Source organism: Octodon degus, unplaced genomic scaffold (assembly GCF_000260255.1).
Source record: "Octodon degus isolate 3935 unplaced genomic scaffold, OctDeg1.0 scaffold00043, whole genome shotgun sequence".
In the NCBI taxonomy this organism is placed as follows: Eukaryota; Metazoa; Chordata; class Mammalia; order Rodentia; family Octodontidae; genus Octodon; species Octodon degus.
In genome coordinates this window covers 13,179,228-13,199,472 of record NW_004524619.1, presented here as the reverse complement: position 1 = coordinate 13,199,472, position 20,245 = coordinate 13,179,228, and the positions used below count along the sequence as shown (strand labels likewise).

Below are 20,245 nucleotides of genomic sequence, written 5' to 3'. Positions count from 1 at the left end.
TTTTTTTTTTTTTTTTTTTTTTTTTTACAACTAAATTGGATATTGTTGAAGGCTTTTTATTACTTGCAGAGCACAAAAAGTGCTGAATACAATTACTTTCTGCAGCAAAGCCTAGTTAGTAGGATATTGCCATATGGGGTTTCAATCCGAAATACCACACCCAGCTGCTTTTGGAAATCAGTTCCAACCTGTACAAACATGAGGCTCACTGCAGAAAGCTGAATAGGAAATGCTAGCAATGGGGTGTCCTACGAACAATGCTCAGCTATATGGTGTCCCATAGGGGCCCTCACATCCCAGCTTTGGGGTCCCACTCAACTGTGCTGTCGTCTTCCTCTAAGAAAGCTCTAAAGTGAAGTGTGGTGGCACACACCTGCAATCCCAGCACGCGGGAGCCTGAGGCAGGAGGATCATTGCAAGTTCAAGACCAGCCTGGGCTACAAAGTGAGCTGAAGGCCATGCTCAAAAAGACAAAAAGAAAGAAAAAAAGAGAAAAGAAAAAGAAAAAGAAAGCTTTAAATGTCATCAGCAGGAGGCAGTGTGGCCGGTCTTCGAGGCTCACCTCCACACTTGCTCACCTCCACACTTGCAGATAGTTTTGCTGACTTCTTGAAGGGAAGTAACTCTGATATTTTAATTAAAATCAACTCTACTCAGGACCAAGATTTGCAGTTGCTCTTTGTTGAGGCTTTTCTAACAAGCTTTCCAAGGAAGACTGCAAGCTTGGCTGTCCGATCAATTCCAGTGATTTTTTTCCGATGGCAGGCCTGCCTCTGCCCCTGCAAACTTGAAATGCCCACTTTGATCCACACAGGTTTTACGAGGCTCATGGGAAGCACCAAGATAATTCACAGTTAGTTGAGTCATGTCTGGGCCAGAACGTGATACTGGTAGTCTCGGTTGCTGCTTTGACAATCAGCTTGACAATGTGATACTTTAATGTATAATTGGATAAGCAACTGAGTTCTGTTATAGTACAGTGGTTTGGCATATTTATTTTCCAGTGCTATGATTTTCTTATTGATAAATATTTTGGGGGGCTACAAATTCTTAAACATTAACACTCTCTACTCCTTGAAAATGGGATGTCACCAATTAATGTAAGAGCTTATTTCAGCATTTTGTCCCCTCAGGCAGCAATAAGATCTGTTATTATTCAAGCAACTTATGCTTAAGCCAAAGCTTCAGCAACTAATCCAATGATGAATGCCCTGCTAATTACCTGAATTTCTCTCTATAGATGGGCAAATTGCTGGGCCTTGGGACTTTCACAGTGAACAGAGAGACTCAGAGGAACATGTCTAACTACAGAGGTCTTCAGGGTTTAGCTGTTACTCAGAGTATAAGACAGGAGGCAGTGAGCCTATTTTTGTATAAAGAAATATTTGAAGGAGCCAAGAGTTCTATCAGAGAAAAAAGTGACAGCTGGAGGTCTGAGGCAAGACCATTTCCTAGCCTAGGTGGAGCAAGGAGCGACTCACGAGCACTCCAAGACATTCTAGAGACAGCTCCATCCGGGACGTGGAGAAAAGGTGCTGTCGGGTGGGACCGTGTACAGAGAGCAGGCAGAGGGCTATGTGGGTGAGAAGACGCTGCCAATCACGGACATGACTGGGTGCCAAGCTGACTGGTCCAGGAAGGCTGCCTGAGGACTTGGAAGTGAGATGCGAGAGAGCAAAGCGGATCTGGGCAGGCGCAGAGTGATTTCCACGAAGGCTGAGCGCAGAGGGGAGGGTGCCAGGAGGCACTGTGCTGGGCACTCCCGGACGAGCTCCACCAGCAGCTGCCTGCTGGAGACCACCTACACTGAGCTGTCTCAGTAGCACCCACGCTAGCTGAGGGGCTGGCCACACCACCCCAGCACTGGTGTGTTCCATCTGACAATAGTAATTTGTCTGCTTCTTGTTCTCCAGCCCTGTTCTTCTTTATGAAGTTATACCAGTCCTTTTACTGCCATGCTTCGAACTAAAGTGACCCTATTTCACCAAGACTAAAATCCGGCATTTCTGCCATCATATAAGCTGCCAGGACTCTCCACTCCTCCAGTACTCTGCACACTGAGCTTCCCTGAGGCTCTGGGCTTACTCCTCCCTTCTGGAGATCCTCCTGTTCCCTGCTTTAACTGATCCCTTCTCCTTACATCTCAACCACTGGGAGGCTGTCCCTTAGAACCTGCCCTGCCCCATCTATCATCCTTGCATGTCATTATATTTGTTTATTTTTTCCTCAAAGTTCTTGTAACGTGAAATTATTTTGTTTCCCACACGTTGATCAAAGAATATTCTCAAGTCATCAACAGAACAACTACTCTTACGGGATGGAAAGCCCCAGCCTACGCCCACAGGTGCAGCCCTCCTCCCGCCACACGGCCCTATATGTCATTTACTTTTCTTTCATCGCTAGGACAAAATACCTGCCACTCAAAATGAAGGAAGGAAAGGTTTATTTAGCTTACAGTTAGTAGAGGTCTCAGCCCACACCCAGCTGGTTCCAAGGCCACATGGCAAAGGGCAGAAGTTCATGGTGGAAAAACAGCAAAACAGCAAGAGCAAAAAGGAATGATCAGTAGTACAGCAATGGCAACAGAGAACAAGTCTGTGTCCCTTAGCTTGCATTCAGGCTATCTACTCCAGGCTGGGCACAGTGCTCACACCCGTAATCCCAGCAACACTCACCCCCATAATCCCAACTGAATCATTAATTACTCACAAACCCTAGAAGCCTCCCCATCATGCATGAGGCTTTGGGGGCACACCTAGACATAAACCCTAGCACCCTACTTTCTTGAGCCAAGCTTCAGGAGGACTAGCTGGGACACAGTGTGTCTGCAGGAGCTATTCTTACTGCCCAGAACAATTTTTTCCTTAAAATGTCCCCATCATCTTTTAACCCCAGTCCAAATCCCTGATCTTTAAAAGGTAGTCTCAGATGCTCCTGTAGCAAGAATTATACCCGCCCCCTGAGATATTCTAACATTTCAGTGAAACTCCCAACCCAATGCTTTTGGCAGCCTGGCTCATAACTTATGAAAGTATGAGTTGTTCTGCCTCTTTTGAGGGGTAGCACTCCAAAGACAAAGATTCTTGACTTATTTATCAAAATATCTTTCCTAAGACCACAAAACAGAGTGTAGGTATAACATATGCTCAACAAATATTGGTTAGCTGTTTGGAAAGTAGTGGAAACCAAGAGTCAGACCTATAAAACATAAAGCCTTTGCTGGGCCGCTCAGCAGTCAGAGGCAGAAGGATCCCAAGTTCGAGCTTAGCCTGGGCAACATAGTGAGACTATCTCAAAAGCGATACTTTACAAAGCTGGGGGAAGAACCTGGTGACAGAGTACTGGACTAGCAAGCAAGAGACTCTGGGTTCAATGCCCAGCTTGCAAGAAAGGAAGGTTTACTTATCTATTCATTGTCATTATCTTTCTTTTGGGAAATCATGTATACACATTCCTATGTAAACAGAACCATGAACCCACAAAAGTGCTTTATTTACACTCTCTGCTGTGCATATTCTTATAAAACTGATACCAATAACAGTATTTCCCAGCACCCAAGTCTGTATTCATCCACCTTCCAGAGGGGCCTCCAATTGGTTTTCCTCCTTTCTGAAGGCAGTTTGGCATTTATTACCGGTTAGTTTCAAATCCTGAAAATCATTTAAATTATTGTGAACCTTTCTCCTACCATATTCCATTACAGAGCTATAAAAACATCAATAGCCCAGGCAGCTGGAGCACTGCATCAGGGAATTAATCATTCCCCCGTACACCTTGTAATAATACACTCACGGCTCAGGAGGGAACCAGGTGTCAAAACTGACACATACAGTACTTCAATCAGAAATACTGTTAACACTGCCTTCCCCAAAAGTCACTCCAAGCAGATGAAGTGGGATGGCTGCAGGTGCTTTTTTATTTTAAGTTGATTCTCAAGGCTGCATAGAGGTAGAATTCACTTGCAAGGGCTGTGACAGGCCTCACCCTGTTGAATGTGGGTGAGGACTTCAGTTCAATTTCCTGAAAACTTTGTTGCTTTGGTGTCCCCTTTCCTCCGAAGAACGGAGTGCCTCTGGGAACAACTTTACCTCTCGCTGTTGCATCAGGAGGCAGGTAGCACGTCTTGCATCAGCCTTGGTGCTGAGCATTTGCAATGAGCTTTGTCACCTTGACTTGTGTGACAACCCAGGGAGAAGAGACGGAGAACGCCAGTGCATGGAACACGGAATGCAGTCAGTCCAAACGTGGCCTTATTTCACGCGTTCCCAAGAAGGAAAAGCACTGCCAATCAAATGTTGGTTAAAGGATGTGTTTCGGGTTCAGAGATATTAAAATACGGAAAGGTATCCGTCTCGGAACAGATGTATTGTGGACTTACAATAGCGATGGTGATTTCCATTGGATTCTATGCAATAACAATAATCCTAGAGGGCACACAACGCTCACCTTCAATTTTCTCTCTCTTTGGACGGTTTCCTCTGATTTTCTGGTTTTAGCAGCCAGGCAGGCTTGAAAACAGCTTAGTGAGCAAACGTAAGCCCAGTACTTTCTTGAGACTTTCCTCAGGGGACCATGGTGGAACAGTGGGCAGACAGGCAGAAAGCTAGGTTAAGTCTGAATATTGGATAAAAAACAAATAACATTTTAGTGTGAGGATGGCCAGAATAATATGAGGCATTCTTATACTAAGAAAAATTAACTGAGTGTCTTAGTCTTTTTATGTGCTGAATCTGGTGACCCTGTCTCTAGGACAGTTACTCTTCACCGCATGATCTTCCTCGAGGACCTTAACTTCAACCTCTGGGGAGCCTGTGCTAATATCCAACTCTGTAAAACAACCTTGAGAGCTAGGGATCATTGAGGGTCACTTCAGAAATGAAGGAGTAAAATTCCCTCCTTAGAATCGGATGTCACATTAAGATTAGTTGCTGTGACCGAATTCTCATCATTACTTTTAGTCCTTTTACAGGGTAGTGGGGCTCAAAAGAGAGCGAGGGTACTGTGAAGACAGTAACAGAACATACACTCCTGGAAACAAGTGCGGTGGGGTAGGCAGCGGTCACTGTCAGGGGGACAGGGTATGCGGCCTGTGGTGATAGTGGCTGTGGCAGTGGTTGGAAATCGGCAGCATCAAACTCTACGCACCACTTGATTATGTCTGGAACGTCGCCACTCACTAGTGTAACAGCTGTTGTTCCACAGAGAAGGCAACTGAGGCACAAGGAGGTTAAGGAGTCCACTCTTCTCATGTGTCATGTGTAAAGTGTGGGCAACACCTCATCATCACGGGGACATGCCTTAGCTGACTCCCTGTCCCTCCACTCCTGCTATGACACGGCTTCTTGGTGAAGTCAATGCAGCACCTCAAAGCCTTTCCAGCTAGTGAGCTCTGCCCAGTACCCATCTCCCTTGCAATCTCATTCCACTGAAACTAACTTTTCACTATCTACTCTCCCCAATGGGTGGCCTTTTCAGTGGTTGAGCCAGCACTGCAGAAACATAAAATAACTGGTTAGTAACAAAGAATCTCTACCTTCCCCTTCCAGCAGGCTGAGGTGCTCTGGAAAGTTCTTGCAAGAATCAAACTCTGGTTGTAGCTCTCCGAGGCAGGTGGTACCTTTTGGATAGCTACTGTTTAGGACCAGCAGGCTTCTCTCTGGGCTGCAGGCAGTGGGCTACAGCTGTCAGTTTGCAGCGTGCCTGTGGGAATGGAACTCTATCACAAAACTGCAGCCTGCTTAATTTCCTGGTCACCTGGACAGCCCATCTAGGACACTTGTCTCCTCTGCCAAGGCCTTTCCCAGCCTCTCATTCCTGCAGAGACTGCAGCCTCATCCAAAGTCTCCTGAACTGGCTCAGCTTCTTCATGCTGCTTAGACAAGCCTCGTGGCCCACACATTCCTCTGCCCTGTGGCAAACAGAAGAAAAGCAGTTATACAGCTGTTTACAAAGGGCAGATCTGATTCAGGAAAAAGGGTCACAGATGTGGGCTTAGGGGCAGATGCATTACAATGGGTCTTCCAGATCTATGGGCTCCACATCAGTGGCTTCAATCATCCATGCATAGGAAATATTTGCAGAGGGGATTATACCCAGACTGAGCATGTCTGTGTTTTTCCCTTGTCCTTAATCCTTGAACAGCACAGTACAACAACCGTTTCCATAACATTTACACCATGCCCACTTTTGTAAGTAATCTAGAGATGATGTAAGGCATCCCAGAGAATACACGTGAGCTCTGTGCAAATAGTACCCCACATTCCACATAAGGGACATGAGCGACAGCAGTGTCTGGCATGCTGGGGGAGGTTCCACCACTCACCCCCCAGGCTCCAGGGTGATGCCCGTTTTTAGGGGGGATGACACCTTGCTGTACATACAGGTACCCTCACCCCATTGCAGGGCTTCTTGGTGGTGAGTGCTCCTTGGAACTGTTTGTGAAGTACTTTTTACTTTTTACGCCCCAAGCACATTAAACCAGCATCCCTGAGGTGAGATATATATATTTAAGTTTCCCAGGTGATTTCAACAGGCATCCAGGGTTGAGCTGCTCTAAAGAAAAGATGCTCCCATGTTTAGGAGGGAAGTCTCTTAAGTTTTGAAGACCATGTGCAGCAGTTTAGCAAATATGATTAGTTTTGTTTTATTTCCTATTTCCCATAAACAACTTGTAAATGTTGGCCCAACGCTGCCGTCTGTGTGGCATACGCCGATAACAGACGGCTGCCTAATACCCAGGGAGGCATTAATGTTCCCAGGCTCTGAATTATCTGGATTCGTCTGCTAGGATCTGTCTCGATGAGGCCACTTAATGCTTGATTTCTGTGTCTTCTCACGGCAGCACCACGAGCGGCGGGGCCACATTTTCCAGGCTTTGCATTGTTCTTTGTCATCTCATTGAACTATTACAAGATGGATTTATAGCAGACCTAAAGGTAGTATCAAAATGAAAATTAGTTCTTGAGTAGAATAGTAATCCCGCCTGACTTGCCTGCAGCAACTGCCTCGTAGCTGCCTCTGCAAGGAAGGAAATTACTTCTTAATGCAGTTTTCTCCCACTAAGGAGAATTAAATCTGTGTGGCAAAATGTAAAACCAGTGTGCTGGCAGCCACATTCTGAAAGGAAGATCCACGACCCTCATAAACATATTTGTGGTTCAGTTATATGCTAATGAGTTCTATGCTAATCAGCTGGGCGCCTGCTTACTCAGTGTGAGAAACAGAGCTCAGCTGGAGAGTCAGCTATTGTGGCTGCACCGCTCTGCCTTCTGCCCCAAGCTTCCTCTGAAATAAACAGGACAACTTCTGCATCTGCTGCAGCTGCCGGGGTGGAGCCTGTGGAAAGTGTTAGGATGTTCGGGGCCTGAGATAATGAACTGTTCTAGTTTAGCTGGCATTCTTTCTGTTGACTTGACACCATTGTTTTCTAAGAATCAAGCTGACTTTTGGGTGAATACGAGTGGTGGAGAAAAACAATGTCTGTAGAGTCATCCGTTCTTGGAACGTACTCTGCAGGATAGGTTCCGGTAAAAATGGCTGGGGACGACCCTGGCTACCTGCTGCCACCTATGTGAATGGTTTTTCACAGGGAATGAGTTTGCCCAAATCTCAGTTTTCATGTTGATAAGTGGGGTTAATTAGCACCTTCCTAAGGGGCTACAGCAAGGTAAGATGATATAATGCATGCCAGAGAAACTGCCCCTCGCGTCGCACCTGTTAGCCAGCATTGCTGTGCCAGTTACGTGTGCGTCTGGGTTGCCTTAGCCCAGGACGTTGCCCTGTGAAGCCTGTGAGCATCTTGTCCCTTCAGCACTTTACAGCCACACCAAAGAAACACATGTGTATGGAGTGCAATTTATTGCAACAGGAGATTAAGGGAGAGGGGTTCGCTTTTCCAAAACAGCCCCCTTGAAAACTTGCCTCTGACAAAAATAAAATTCTATTCACTCCATAAATCTGATGTTTTGCAAACAAGTATCAGTACTTAAGGAAGATTTCAAAGTAGCTCGTTTGAGTAAGACTAAGTGTAAATTTTAAAGTTGTTTTCTTATTTCATAGTTTTTAACATTTCACTGCTCAAAGCCTCTTTTAATGGAAAGCAGTTTCTCACTCAGTATTCGTAGCCACTCTATGCTGATTGTAAATTTTCTCAGATTGTTTTGGTTCACAGAATAAAACTGGACATGGCTCATATTAGAGAGGCTAAATCAGGCTGGGGAGATAACTCAGTGGTCTATGCTCCTGCCTGGCAAGCGCAAGGACCCAAGTTCAATCCCCAGTACTGCATAGTGTGCCGGCCCTAGAACCGGGCATGGTAGCACACACCTGTAATCCCAGCAATGGGAAGGCTGAGAAAGGAGGATCTCTATGAGTCTGAGCTATGTAGCAAGTCCCTGTGTCAATAAATAAGAGGCTAAATGAGAGCAAGGAGTAGGTAAACCACAAGCCAGCTTGGAGGAGCAGTCATGGGTAGGTGGTAAGCTCACACTTTCAGGGCCGGAGATGCCTCAAAAGTTGAATAATGCTTACTAAAGCAAAAAAAGCAGAGCATGGGAGGGCTGTGGGGAATGGGAGGATGCTCCCCAGGAGCCCCGCCCTGCCCCGCCCCACCTCCATCTGGCACAGCAGTTCCAACCTCAGCAGATCATTGCCACACAACAAATAGCTGTGGCGCAGTATTATCTGGTTATTTTATGAGAAGCTAAAACATGGGAACTCTTATGTGAAACCTAATTTTCAAATTTGGGCAGTTAAAATACACACATTTGTGTATACACATATGCCTCTAATATGCAAATTCCGTACAGTCCTCCATTCCCCTAACATTTATTCAAGCGGATGCCAAGAACCTATTCATGAGCCTACTCTGTTTTTCCCCAAAGCTGGAGAAACATGACAAAGAGGAAGAAGACACCCCAGCCTCTTGGAGGCCAGAGGAAGAAATGGTGGCCGAAGCAGCTGTCCTCAGGGCCTGCTTTTCAGTAACAGTGGCAAAGCCTGCACTCTGCCATCCCCAACACTCTCCAGGGACCTCAGGAAAGGGACACCAGCTGGAAATGAGAGTGGGGAGCTTCACTGATAGACCCTTGGGGTAGGTGTGCACAAGGTTTGCAAGGACTCTAGTCCTCTGGACTGGCCTCCTGGCCTTCCCTAGGGTCTTTCCAGTCTGTCCTCCAAAGGTGCTTTTCTCCACCATCCACAAAGAAGCAGATGGCTAGGAATGCAGAGCTGAGTGTTTGCAAGGTCAGCTCCCTGCCAGGCTCACTCTGTCCACCTGCATCTCCTAGGAGCTGTCGTCACTCTTGGGTAAATTATCCTTTGCATGTCTCTTTTGCTTTGGCCAACAGGGAGCTCAGGATACAGGAAAAGGGCCTTGACAGGATTAACTCTTCAGTAGTGTTGGGAGGTCACTGATATGGAAAGACAGAGCCAATCTTCTTTTCAAAATGCATCTGCAAACCATGTATGTGTTCAGTGCAAGGGGCCCACAGATCTTCTGAAATGTGTTCACAAATAGGCTTTGGTACAGCATCAGGACACACCTAGAGTGAAGATCATTCACTGTTAATCTGAAATGCGAATTGGACTGCTGTCCTATATTTTAATATACCTCTTTAGCGGTCACAGATTGCAGATAAAGTCCTCTCCTTTAAATAATTTCTTCTCCCGTTTTGAATCAGGTAATTCTAAATTAGAGTTAGGCTGTTCTTCATCTGGCCTCAGTATAAATATGTTTATGTTATAAATTGCTGAAACAGATTAGATACAAATTTAAGAGGAAGTTATTGAACAAATAGTGATAGCAAAGGAAAACTTCATCATCTAAACGTGTCAACCATTTAGCGGCTGTGATTTTTTTTTTTTAGCTAGGAAATAGTTATTGTATAACCAGGGCTTTGCTTTCTCCAGTTTCAGTTACCCTCTGTCAACTATAGATCAAAAATATTAAAAGGAGGTCGACAAAGAGACGGAAGGAGGGAGCCAGAGGGCAGGGAGGGGGATGAGAGACGGATTAAGTAAGAGGTGTTGTGAGCATGCACCAAATCCGCTCGTCGTCATGATGTGCCATTAACATGTACCAAGAAAAACATTAAATGGAACATTTTAGAAATGAACAAATCACAAGATATATAGTGTAGGTCCTCCTACTGCATCTACCAACAACAGGAATCATCCTTTTGTCCAGCTGTTTTCATAGGGTAGCCTGTTCGTCGCGGAATGTCTGGCCAAGTGGCCCTTACTTTACTTAACAGTGGTGCCAACCCCAGGAGTAGTGATGCTGCTGTTAGCTTGGCTATGCCAGAGAGATGCCCAGGGTGCTTCTTGTATGTGCTGTCTGACACCATCTCGACAGGAAGGGTAAGAACAGGACAGCGAGGTATTTTGACAGAACCTGCCTTTGCATAACTTCTATTACAGAATATTGTTATATTTATCGTGTTTCGTTATTAGTTTTTATTGTTAATCCCTTACTGGGATGAATTTATAATTTAAACGTTACCATAGTACATATGTTTGAATATATAGAGAATTCTGTTCTATCCCAAGTTTCAGGCACCCTCCGGAGCCTTGGAACGTTTCCCCTGTGAGTAGGGGGGACTGTGATGGCCTGTTGGCACTCTGAAATGTAAGGCTTTATCAGCTATCTTAAAATGCATGTACATCTCGGGGGCTTTCTCTCCTCAAGCCCCTGTACTTTACTTATTTAGGGACCCAGAGCATCTGTCCCCCACCGCTGCCCCTGTATAGGGCAGTGCCCTGTCTGTGCCCGGAGAAAATTTCCTTCATCCTCCCTGTCCACTCAGTGGCTGTCAGGATAGAGTGTGGTGCAACAGAAGGGCCTGTTACATTTTATTTTTAATCTTTTCTCCACCATTCATTTGGGTTCGCTGTTTTTCTTTCTCACTGTTCTTTTAAAGAAAGGACTGATGGCATCAGCATACCCACACAGCATGGCTGCCACCCCCTCTCTGTCCTACTCCTTTGGACAGCCCTACAGATCTTCATTTTGGAGTGCCCTGTGCAGTGGGGGGGCCCAGATCTTCAGACTTGATCTAGGGTAGATTTGTTTTATGGATTTCTTATCCAGTGGGTATTTTCAAGTAGAGGCAAGAAAGCTCTAGGCTTTTCTTGAGGCTTGCTGGATGAATCCTAAAGGTCTGTCTTGGAATTTGTTTTCTGGATATTTTAGGAATATCTAAAGTTAAAACTCATGATGTCTGTGTGCTTTACTTTGTCAGTTTTTCTTCTACCTTGGCTTCAGGCCTGATATTTTCTGTCTTCCAGGTAAATTCACTTGCATTCTAAGTCTTTCCAGGAAGACATTTGCCCTAAAGTCTTACAAACTACTGCTACCCTAACGGTGTGCTTTCTTTTTCTTTCTTTTTTTCTTTCATTTTATTTTTTTGTTCTAGGTTTTCTTTTTAAAGTTAATTTTATTGAGAAACAAATAGCAATGAGACAGTTTCAAAAACAATAGGACAGTTTCAATAATTAATACATTGCATATTATTGTATTCATAGCAGTTACTCATAGTACAAGATGCAGACATGATATCCTGTCCAAACACTGTTAGTACAAATCTTTCTTCTCATTGAATGAAGAGAAAGTAGCTGTATATCTATCCTAACTATTTTGTATACACAGATACAAAAGGGTCCTTCCTTTGTATCTCCTTTTTTGTTTAGTTTTGTCAAAGATGGAAGAGTGCTGGGGTCTGCACCACCCCAGCAGCTGGCCCAGTGTGCTTTCAAATAAATATTTGTGCCTCAGTTTAAGGGGCTTTGTTTACATACAAAATGAATCACTTCCAGAGAAGCCAAGTGTGGGGAGTGAGACTGAGAGTGATAATGGAGCACCCAACTCGTACCATGGGCACAGGAGAGGTAGACTTGGGGTCCTTACCTTTTGTTAAGAGCATCACCATATCCTGATAGATGATGGGACTAAATATGCTTCAGTACTCTCTAGTATACTATAAGGACAAAGGGAGATGGAAGCAGACACGTTATCTTTTGTAGGAAACTCAGTCCTTAGGTTAGTCTTCCTGATGCCCTGACAAACACCCTCCTCCCAACTCATGTAGCCATACCCCAGATTTGCATACAGTGTTAAATGGTCCTCGTAAATTCTGAAATTTGCTAAAAGTAGAGCAATCATAGAACATGCGGACATGCCTACACCTAAGTATATCTGTTGTTTGCCTGCAGTTCAGAGTAACTTGGCCCCTCTAGGCTTCCCGATTAGACGCTCAGCTCAGGCAAAGCAAGTTAGAGACTTGGGTGGAGCTCATTCTGCAGGATGGCTCAGTGCTCAGCGGGAGCAGTGTGGAGCGTGGCCTCCGGTGGATGGCCGTGGCAGGCTCGTACTGAGAACTGCAAGCAGAGCTCGCATCCCGTTATCCCGCCTTACAAGTGATGAGCAGACCAGGGTTCAGTGATGTTAGTGCTCTTCTCAGGCAGATGGCTGCTGGGTGGCGCCACATTTGATCCCACATGGTAGAACCACAAGCCACATTCCCATTCTGTGTACTGCCTTCCCACTAGCAGGGCTCCGTCCTCCAGCCCGTCCATCTCCTGAGCCCAGCCCTTCCTGCACTCACAGCTATTCTTTTGTGTTTTTTCTCCGTGTTTAAATTTTACTTTAAGAGCATAAAAATGACAATGATATGAATCTCAAACCAAGATGATAGGAAATCAACAATGGCTGTTATCTTCCGAGTAGTTGCTCAGATTACCACATATAAGCATGTCAAATTTTTTTAAAGCATTATAACTGTTCCTTTCAATAAGCCAACGGAAATTAGTAGCACAGTTGTCTTAGCATCTATATTTCCTTCCTTCTTTCTTTTCTCCTTTCCCTCACCCCAGTTCTTCCTTTCCTTTGGACAGTTTCTTTCCCTTTCACAGTATCTATTGTATCTTTCAGATTTTATTTAATGTTTCAGGTTCTCACTCTCGGGAGACAATACGATGTTTACACATGCGGGTCTGATTTATTTCAGTTCTGAGTAAGGTCTCCAGTTGCATCCCTATAAAGGCTTCCAGTTTATCTTTCTTTATAGCTGAGTAAGACTTTTTAGGCTCTGCTTTTACCTGCTTACCTCCTCTCTCCTTGTGAAGACAGCCCTCTTCTCCTTCTCTGCTGGCTTTCCTTGCCAGCTGTACTACTATCACCCTTTCCAGCACCTGCCTGGCTGTTCTGCAGCCAGGCAGGAGGAGCCCAAGCAGGCCCTAACTCTCACCAGCTCACTTGGCTCTCCGTGCAAGATTTTCCCATGGTGCTGACTCCAACTTTCAGTCAGGTTTTCCTCCAACCCCTCTCCCCATCGTCTGGCCATTTGCCCACATGATATGACCTTTACTGGGTACAGTGCTTTCCAAATTTTATGCATTCTCATCTTGCCAAGAGTTTCTTTATCCTCATGGCCACCTAGGGCAATACATATTGCTTCTTGGATTCACTTTTTAAATTTCAGTACATTCATCAAAAAATGTATCTTAGCCTCGATGATAAAAAGTACTGCTTATAATTAGAAGGTGAGCCCGAAAATGAATATTAAAGTAAAAACAGTGCTAATAAAATTCCACCTGACACGGTTGCTTCTCTGCTGCTGGCAGGGCTGAGGTTAAAAGTGAGGCTGCCACTGCTAGATGTTTGCCTCCAGCAGCAACCTGAGATGTGAAAACCTTCCACGTCACCTGCTGAGAAGGATTAAGAGAGAATAACGTACTCTGAAACACAGAGATCACCTGTGGTTAACTCAAACAGGGCTGTGATTCCCACTTTGGGACAAATGACTGTGGAAGTCTTCATCCAAATCAACAACAAGTTGAGTTCCAATCTATTCCAACCACTGTGCCAGGACTTTGTCTTTTTCACTGCACATAATAGAAATGACAAGGTTCATGGGGAGAACCAGAGTCAGCCGGCTTAGGGCTGAAGGGGGAGGAGTCACTACTTGGGACCCAGATGGAGGATATGCCAGGTAGGAATTCATGTACCACTACCTCTCGGGGCCAGACTGAGTCTCTCGGCTGAGTAGACCTGTTTGAAATCACTCCTTCTCCTAGGAGATCAGTTTCTAGGCCTTTACTTTGACACTCTGCTTCCCAAGAGTCTACCTTCCAAACCAAAGGATTGCAGAGAAAAATATGAACACCTGCACCCGTGATGCCCTCTATAAAACCAAAGACTCTGATAGGCACAGAGCTGCTCTGGAGTGGACGCTTGCTACTCATACACTGAGCAATGCCTTGTTAAGGAGAAACCCCTGAACTGCATACTTTTTATGTATAAATCTGGATTAATCTTCAGCACAAGAGTGCCTCCAACACCACAGAGGTAATCATTTCACAGCTGTAAGCTGTCTCCTCAGCCTCTGGGACCCATCAAGGGACCAACACCAGCCTAGCCTGGTGGTATAGAGGACTTCTCGGTGTCCTCCCAAATAACCCAGCAGGAGTTTGGGTGTTTTCACCACTCTCTGAATCCCTTGTGTAGCAGGAAACAACTCTGAATGGCAGTTTCTTGCACAACAGTGAAAGCCAGACTGGCCTCTGCCGCGCCCACGGAGGTCAGCAGTCCCCCGGGTGCTGGATGAAGCCATGCTTGGCTTCCCTTCCATCCGACAGGTCCCCGATGAGGTTGGTGATTTTTCAGTTCCAGGAACTGAGCATCTACTCTTCGCCTGGATGAATTTATGCATTGGTTCCCCTCATTCTGGGCTGATTTCCGAGACAGGGGTTTTGCAATGGCTCTTTTAGTCCTTCTAAATCACATTAGATAACAGTGAAACTGCATTTCTTATCTCTCCTTGCCTCCTTCCTGGAGCCTGGTGATTCATTATACAGGTATTTAACAGGTGGATGTGCTGCCTATACGTGCCAGTGATAGGATTTTTATTTAATTTTAAAGAAACAATTTGGGTGAAATTGGGCAAGACTTTGACATTTCCTTATTCCCACTGGAATTGACTGGGGTATCTTGTAAAATATTTAAGCATCACCCCAACTCTGATGAGTAGCCAGATAGGTTTCCACACCTCAGAGTGTCAGCAGACTTCACTTGTAATTTATCAAACTCTCCTCTGTATGTGTCATTATTTTATAGATAATTGGTTGCTTTTCATTTACTCATCAGAACATAGTGCAATCTCAAAGCAACTGATTTAGCCTCAAGTAACACTGTTAGGAGATACAAATGTACTGTCAAGAAAAATGTCAACACTGCCATGCTTAAAAAGTGACCACTGTCAGAGCCACTGAGCCACATTTATAGCCATGGGCAGCCAAGGCAGATGAGAAAGAGGTCAGAAACCTGGTCCAGCCTTGAAAGTGCCCCCTTTGAACTCCACCCCCAAATGGGAAAAATCCCCACCTCCATGGGAAAGATTTGACCTCAGAGAAGAGCTACTCCCAGTGCAAGCTGCCTCTGAGGAGAAGGACTCGGGAAGCCGTCGCTCTCACAGTTTCTTGAGGGAGTGTTTTGACTTCAGCCTCTTGACAGCCTCATCTTGAGCCCACTGGGTGCTCCCCACCTGGAGTCTTAGCAAGATCCACAGAAGTGTTGGCCAGAGCTCTTACTGCCATGCAAAACTGATGGGTAGCGGGCTTTTCTTAACGGGGAGTAGAAAATTGCCTTCCTTAAGGGGAGAACTATTGTAATTGTCCCAAACCTCTTTGCCAGAAAAAGGACCTATAATTTTATTTATCTATTTATTTATTTATTTATTTTTGTATTTTACGGAAGGTTCTACAGGGTGTTCAGGGTCTCACTACTAGATCGGACTCATAGTGATCCTCTTGTTTAAGGCCTCCCAAGAGCTGGGATTACAGGCCCAAGCCACCACGCCCAGTCTCAGTTGCCATCTCAGCGTGCCCTGGGGGCGGTCCTGGCATGGCAGACCCAAGGATCGAACCCCTGCCCCTGCACCTGCTTGCAGGCACTTTAATCCACTGAGCTATTTGGCTGGCCCATGAACCTATTATTTTAAAAGAAGCATGGGCAGCTATTTTAGCTTCACTTTTCCTTCTGTTGACCTTGTTCAGGAGGATCACTCTGCCCCTCCCCCATTCTGTGTGGATTACGACTGCAGGATCTCATTTCAGTAGCAAAGAATTAAAGACTCTTCTACTTGGCTTCAATAAATATAAACCAAGTCCCCACAGCCCACATTGCAAACGATAAGCCATAGAAGCATGGACACTTTAAAAATCATTACATCTAATGTCCCATTAAATGATTTATTTTATCACAACTCAAAACAGTAACCATCCAGCTGTACTGTAACAAGCTCCCTTTGGAAACATTCTGGGAGAATGTCCATCCCAGAGTTCAAAAATGAGTTTTCCGTGCAGTCTGATTGCTTTAAAAGTCTTTCACCCAACTTCCGCTGACATGGATCTCATCATTTTGGCAAAAGGTTTCTAGGGGCCCATGATGGCCATAAAATCTGAAGAACTTTTTCTTTAATTGAGATCATCTCTTCTATTAATAGTAGTTAATAGTAGTGACTACTGTCCCTAAATTAATCATGGTCTTTATAAATTTCAAAACTACACAGTCCATCAGCACAGAGGTTTTTGCAGAAAAAAAAGAAATTCAAATAGCCAAAAAAGAAAGAAAGAAAGAAAACCATTTTTTTAAGAGTTTTAGGTTTTACTTGCATATTGAAAAATCATAATAAAATAAGGCCTGCTATCTTCCTCTTCATCTCTGGGATCAGAGGGATGCAGATTAATCTGTATGCTCTTGTCTGATAAAACTTTCCAAACCAAAACAGCTCACTCTCAGGACATTTTTTCCTTTTATTTATTTGCTCCTCTCCACTCTGCTACAGCCCTTTCTTCCAGTGTGCTCATCTGTCTTTGGAAGGCAGGGACAAAGGCTCATGTGGTGTGCATGGGAGGTCAGCATGAAGAAAGGCAATAAAAATTCACATTCATGATCTTTGACCCCATCATTAATAGCTAATATTTATGCACCGCTTGATCCTTTGTCTGAAAGTCCTCTGGTCACCTCTGAAATAGCAAATGCTCCATTATTTTGACATGCGAGGCCTCGCTCAGATTATCACAGAGGTGCTCAACGTGGGTTGTCCATGCAGGCTACACTAGCAAAAGCAGCTTCGGAAGACAACCCTTCTGGTCTTACAAAACCTCTCCTGTGATCTACAAGGTAGTGAAATACGTCGCACTGCCTCTGATTCATAAGTGGTGGGTAAAGGAGCCTGTATTTTATTGATTAAAGTCAAAAACACATAAAGAAAAAGAAAGGACAAAGAGGAGAACTCTTGAAAATTAAAATAGCGCCACCTCTTTGGTGTAATGACTAAAATGAGACACCAACCCAAATACACACATTGTGCCCTCTCTTCCCCCAGCTGCCGTCTTTCCCATGTGTTCTCCTTCCAGGGTAACTGAGATACAGCTGTTCTCCAAAGAAGGGAGACACCAAGCAAAGACAGGGCAAGGCTGCTGGTGAAGCCTTCCTAAGGGCATCCCTGTGCTTTCCTCTACCAAACTCCTTCAAGGCACGAATGCCTGCCACCTGCTCCTTCCCTTCCTGAGGCCCATGGCACCAATCTGCCTATTTTGCTTCAGTATTATCACTCCACAACACTACACAAGGCAGACCTTGCTTTTTCTATTGAGGCCTCATGTAAATATTCTAGAACCAAGAGGACAAATCACAGTGGTGGCGGTCGTGCTTTCTGGGAGCAAACCTTTGCACTGGACCTCACACAGAACTTTCTGCGGTGTGTTGAAAAGAAAAGATTGATAAACAAATAGCTATAGTTTTATAAAAAATTATGCCCCAGTGTGTCTTCATCTACCCCCGCATCCAAAAGCACAATCAGTTATCCTAACTACCAGTGAAAGTGCCCTGAGAACTACCCATTAAAGAGAAAAGACTGTATATTTTCATAATGCTGTCTGAGCAATCTTGTCTGCCATTCGAGGTTTGCCCTTACCTGGGAATAGCTTTAAACAGCACATAGTGGCTTCTGGTCCACAGCTGCCACTAAACTCAGCCTGTGGATGTGGACCCACCAGGCTTTCGTATATCACTTTCCTTATCTGTGAACAAAACAATGAAGAAAGCATTTTCCTTACGCCCTTGGGTTCTTACAGAAGCATAACACAGCACAACAGGTGGGAAGCCATCATTCCAGCCTTCCAGACTCATTATTTTCTCTGTGATTTAATATTTTGAATAGCATAAGTCACAGAAGTGCTTAGATCATGAGAAATCAGTTAAAGTACTAATGAAAACTAAAACAAAGAAGGAAGGTTTTAGGCTACCCAACAAGAAAAGATAAAATATAACTTGTGATTCTATTATTAACAGACCCAATAATTTGACTCAAACCACCCACTGTGTTTCACTAGAAAATCCACGCAGAATTTTAAAAATACATCAGAGGTAACAATGGAGCAGCAACGTGTAGGGCTAAGGGATGACATCTGGAGAGGGCAGCCCAGCGGCGAGGACTGCTTTTCCCCTGGTGTGGACAGAGGTGGGTCCCAAACAGGCAGATACAGGTGTTGATCAGGAACCACAGTGGATGCTCAAATTTAAAAAAAATACAGTAAAAGATACTGACATAGGTCCCCTTGAAAATATTCCCCCTTGCTTCAAATATGCTTATGCCTTTCTTAAGCTGTTGTAACTTTTTTCTGTCAGTTGTCTTAAGAGGCATGATGAAAAATAAGGTGAATTCTGCTGCTGCTGCCACCCAACAAAAGCAAGAACTACAAAAAGATTTTGGCATGTATTGATCCACCTTATTCACTGGATCTGGGCCCTGGTGAATTCTGGCTCTTTCCCACGGTGAAGTGATCATAAGAGGTGAACGTATTGAATCAGCTCAGGAGATAGAGGCAGCCACGACAGCACAGCTAAAGACGTTCACAACAACGGACTTGCAGCACTGCTTCAAAAAATGGCAAGAATGATGGGCTAGGGATGCTCAAGGTGAAGGCAGTATTTTGAGGGGTTAGTAACAATGTGTCTCTTGCTGAAATAATTTTTAATTTAAACACTATGTTTTTAGCTACAACTTGTAGCACTAGCCTTTATCAGTGATAGAGTCTTTGCTAAAGCTCCACACCAGCTGGGAATTTAAAACCCAAGAGAATTCACCCTTGGAGTGAGAGTGAACCAGCTCCTCCACCAATAGCAGCCCAAACTCAGGCCATCTGGGCAGCTGAAAAACGATGTCCTGAACATTAAACTAAGGAGATTCCCAATTTCTACTCCACTGGACACTTGCAACAGAAAAAGAAGATCAACTGTAACAGAAAATAATATCCAGGGGCTGGGAAGATAGCTCAGTGGAATAGGTGCTTATCTGGCAAGCACAAGGTTCTGAGTTTGATCCCTGGGACCACCAAAAATGAAAAAAAAAAAAAAAAAGGAAAAGAAAAGAAAAAGAAAAAAAATCCAAAAAGATTTTAATTTATTTCCACAATTTACTTCCGAATAGAATGCCCAGAATGTGTGTGTGCTTGTGTACAGAAACAAATCGTTATGGTCTGAAGGTTGGGTCCCAGCCTCAAATGCATGTGCCAAAGGCGTGTGCCCCATGAGGTGGCATTAGAAAGTGAAGTCCTGGAGAGGTGATAGATGAAGGATGGAGTCCAGCATGGGCGAGGACCCCTTCGAGGAGATTCCCTCTGTGCTCACTCATAGAAGAGGTCCTGTGAGAATCCAACACACTGGTGCCCCCTTGAAATCCACGCAAAGTAGCCTCAGGATGAGCCAGCCTTGGGGAACCTTGATGATACACTTCCCAGGCTGTAGAACTAGCAACACTGGACTTCTATTGTTTAAACCACTTTTTCTAAGGTATTTTAATATGGAAGCCTGAGCTGAATGAGAAATCAATACATATGTGAGCAGAATCCCAGGTTGCCTAGAAATTAAATTATCATGCGCAGACGTCAAAAGAACTGTTTACTTGTTCATAAATAGAAGAGATCGAATTTTTAAAAATTTAGCAAAAATATGGAATCTACAAAAAAGGAATAGAACAAAATAGAAGTTACAGAACTAAGAAATGCATTAACCCAACAAATTAATTCATCGGCACATTCTTTCATAGTCAAGAGAATATCAGAGTGAATATAGAGAGGTAAGAGGAGAGTGACAGAATAAGCAGGTACAAAAGTAAGGTACAGTAAGAAAGACTAAGAGATATTTATTCACAATCCCACAGGGAGAGAGAACAGCCTCAGGAAA

At 44.4% G+C, this 20,245-nt stretch overlaps 1 protein-coding gene across 1 annotated transcript in view; it reads left to right on the top strand.

The window, feature by feature from the left end:
• Fhit (fragile histidine triad) overlaps positions 1 to 20,245 on the top strand; it is a 407,319-nt gene that overhangs the window by 294,052 nt on the left and 93,022 nt on the right. Inside the window, exon 5 of the mRNA XM_012514830.1 lies at positions 8,883 to 8,981. Coding sequence (XP_012370284.1) covers positions 8,883 to 8,981 — 99 coding nt within the window. The remainder of the gene's footprint in view (positions 1 to 8,882; positions 8,982 to 20,245) is intronic.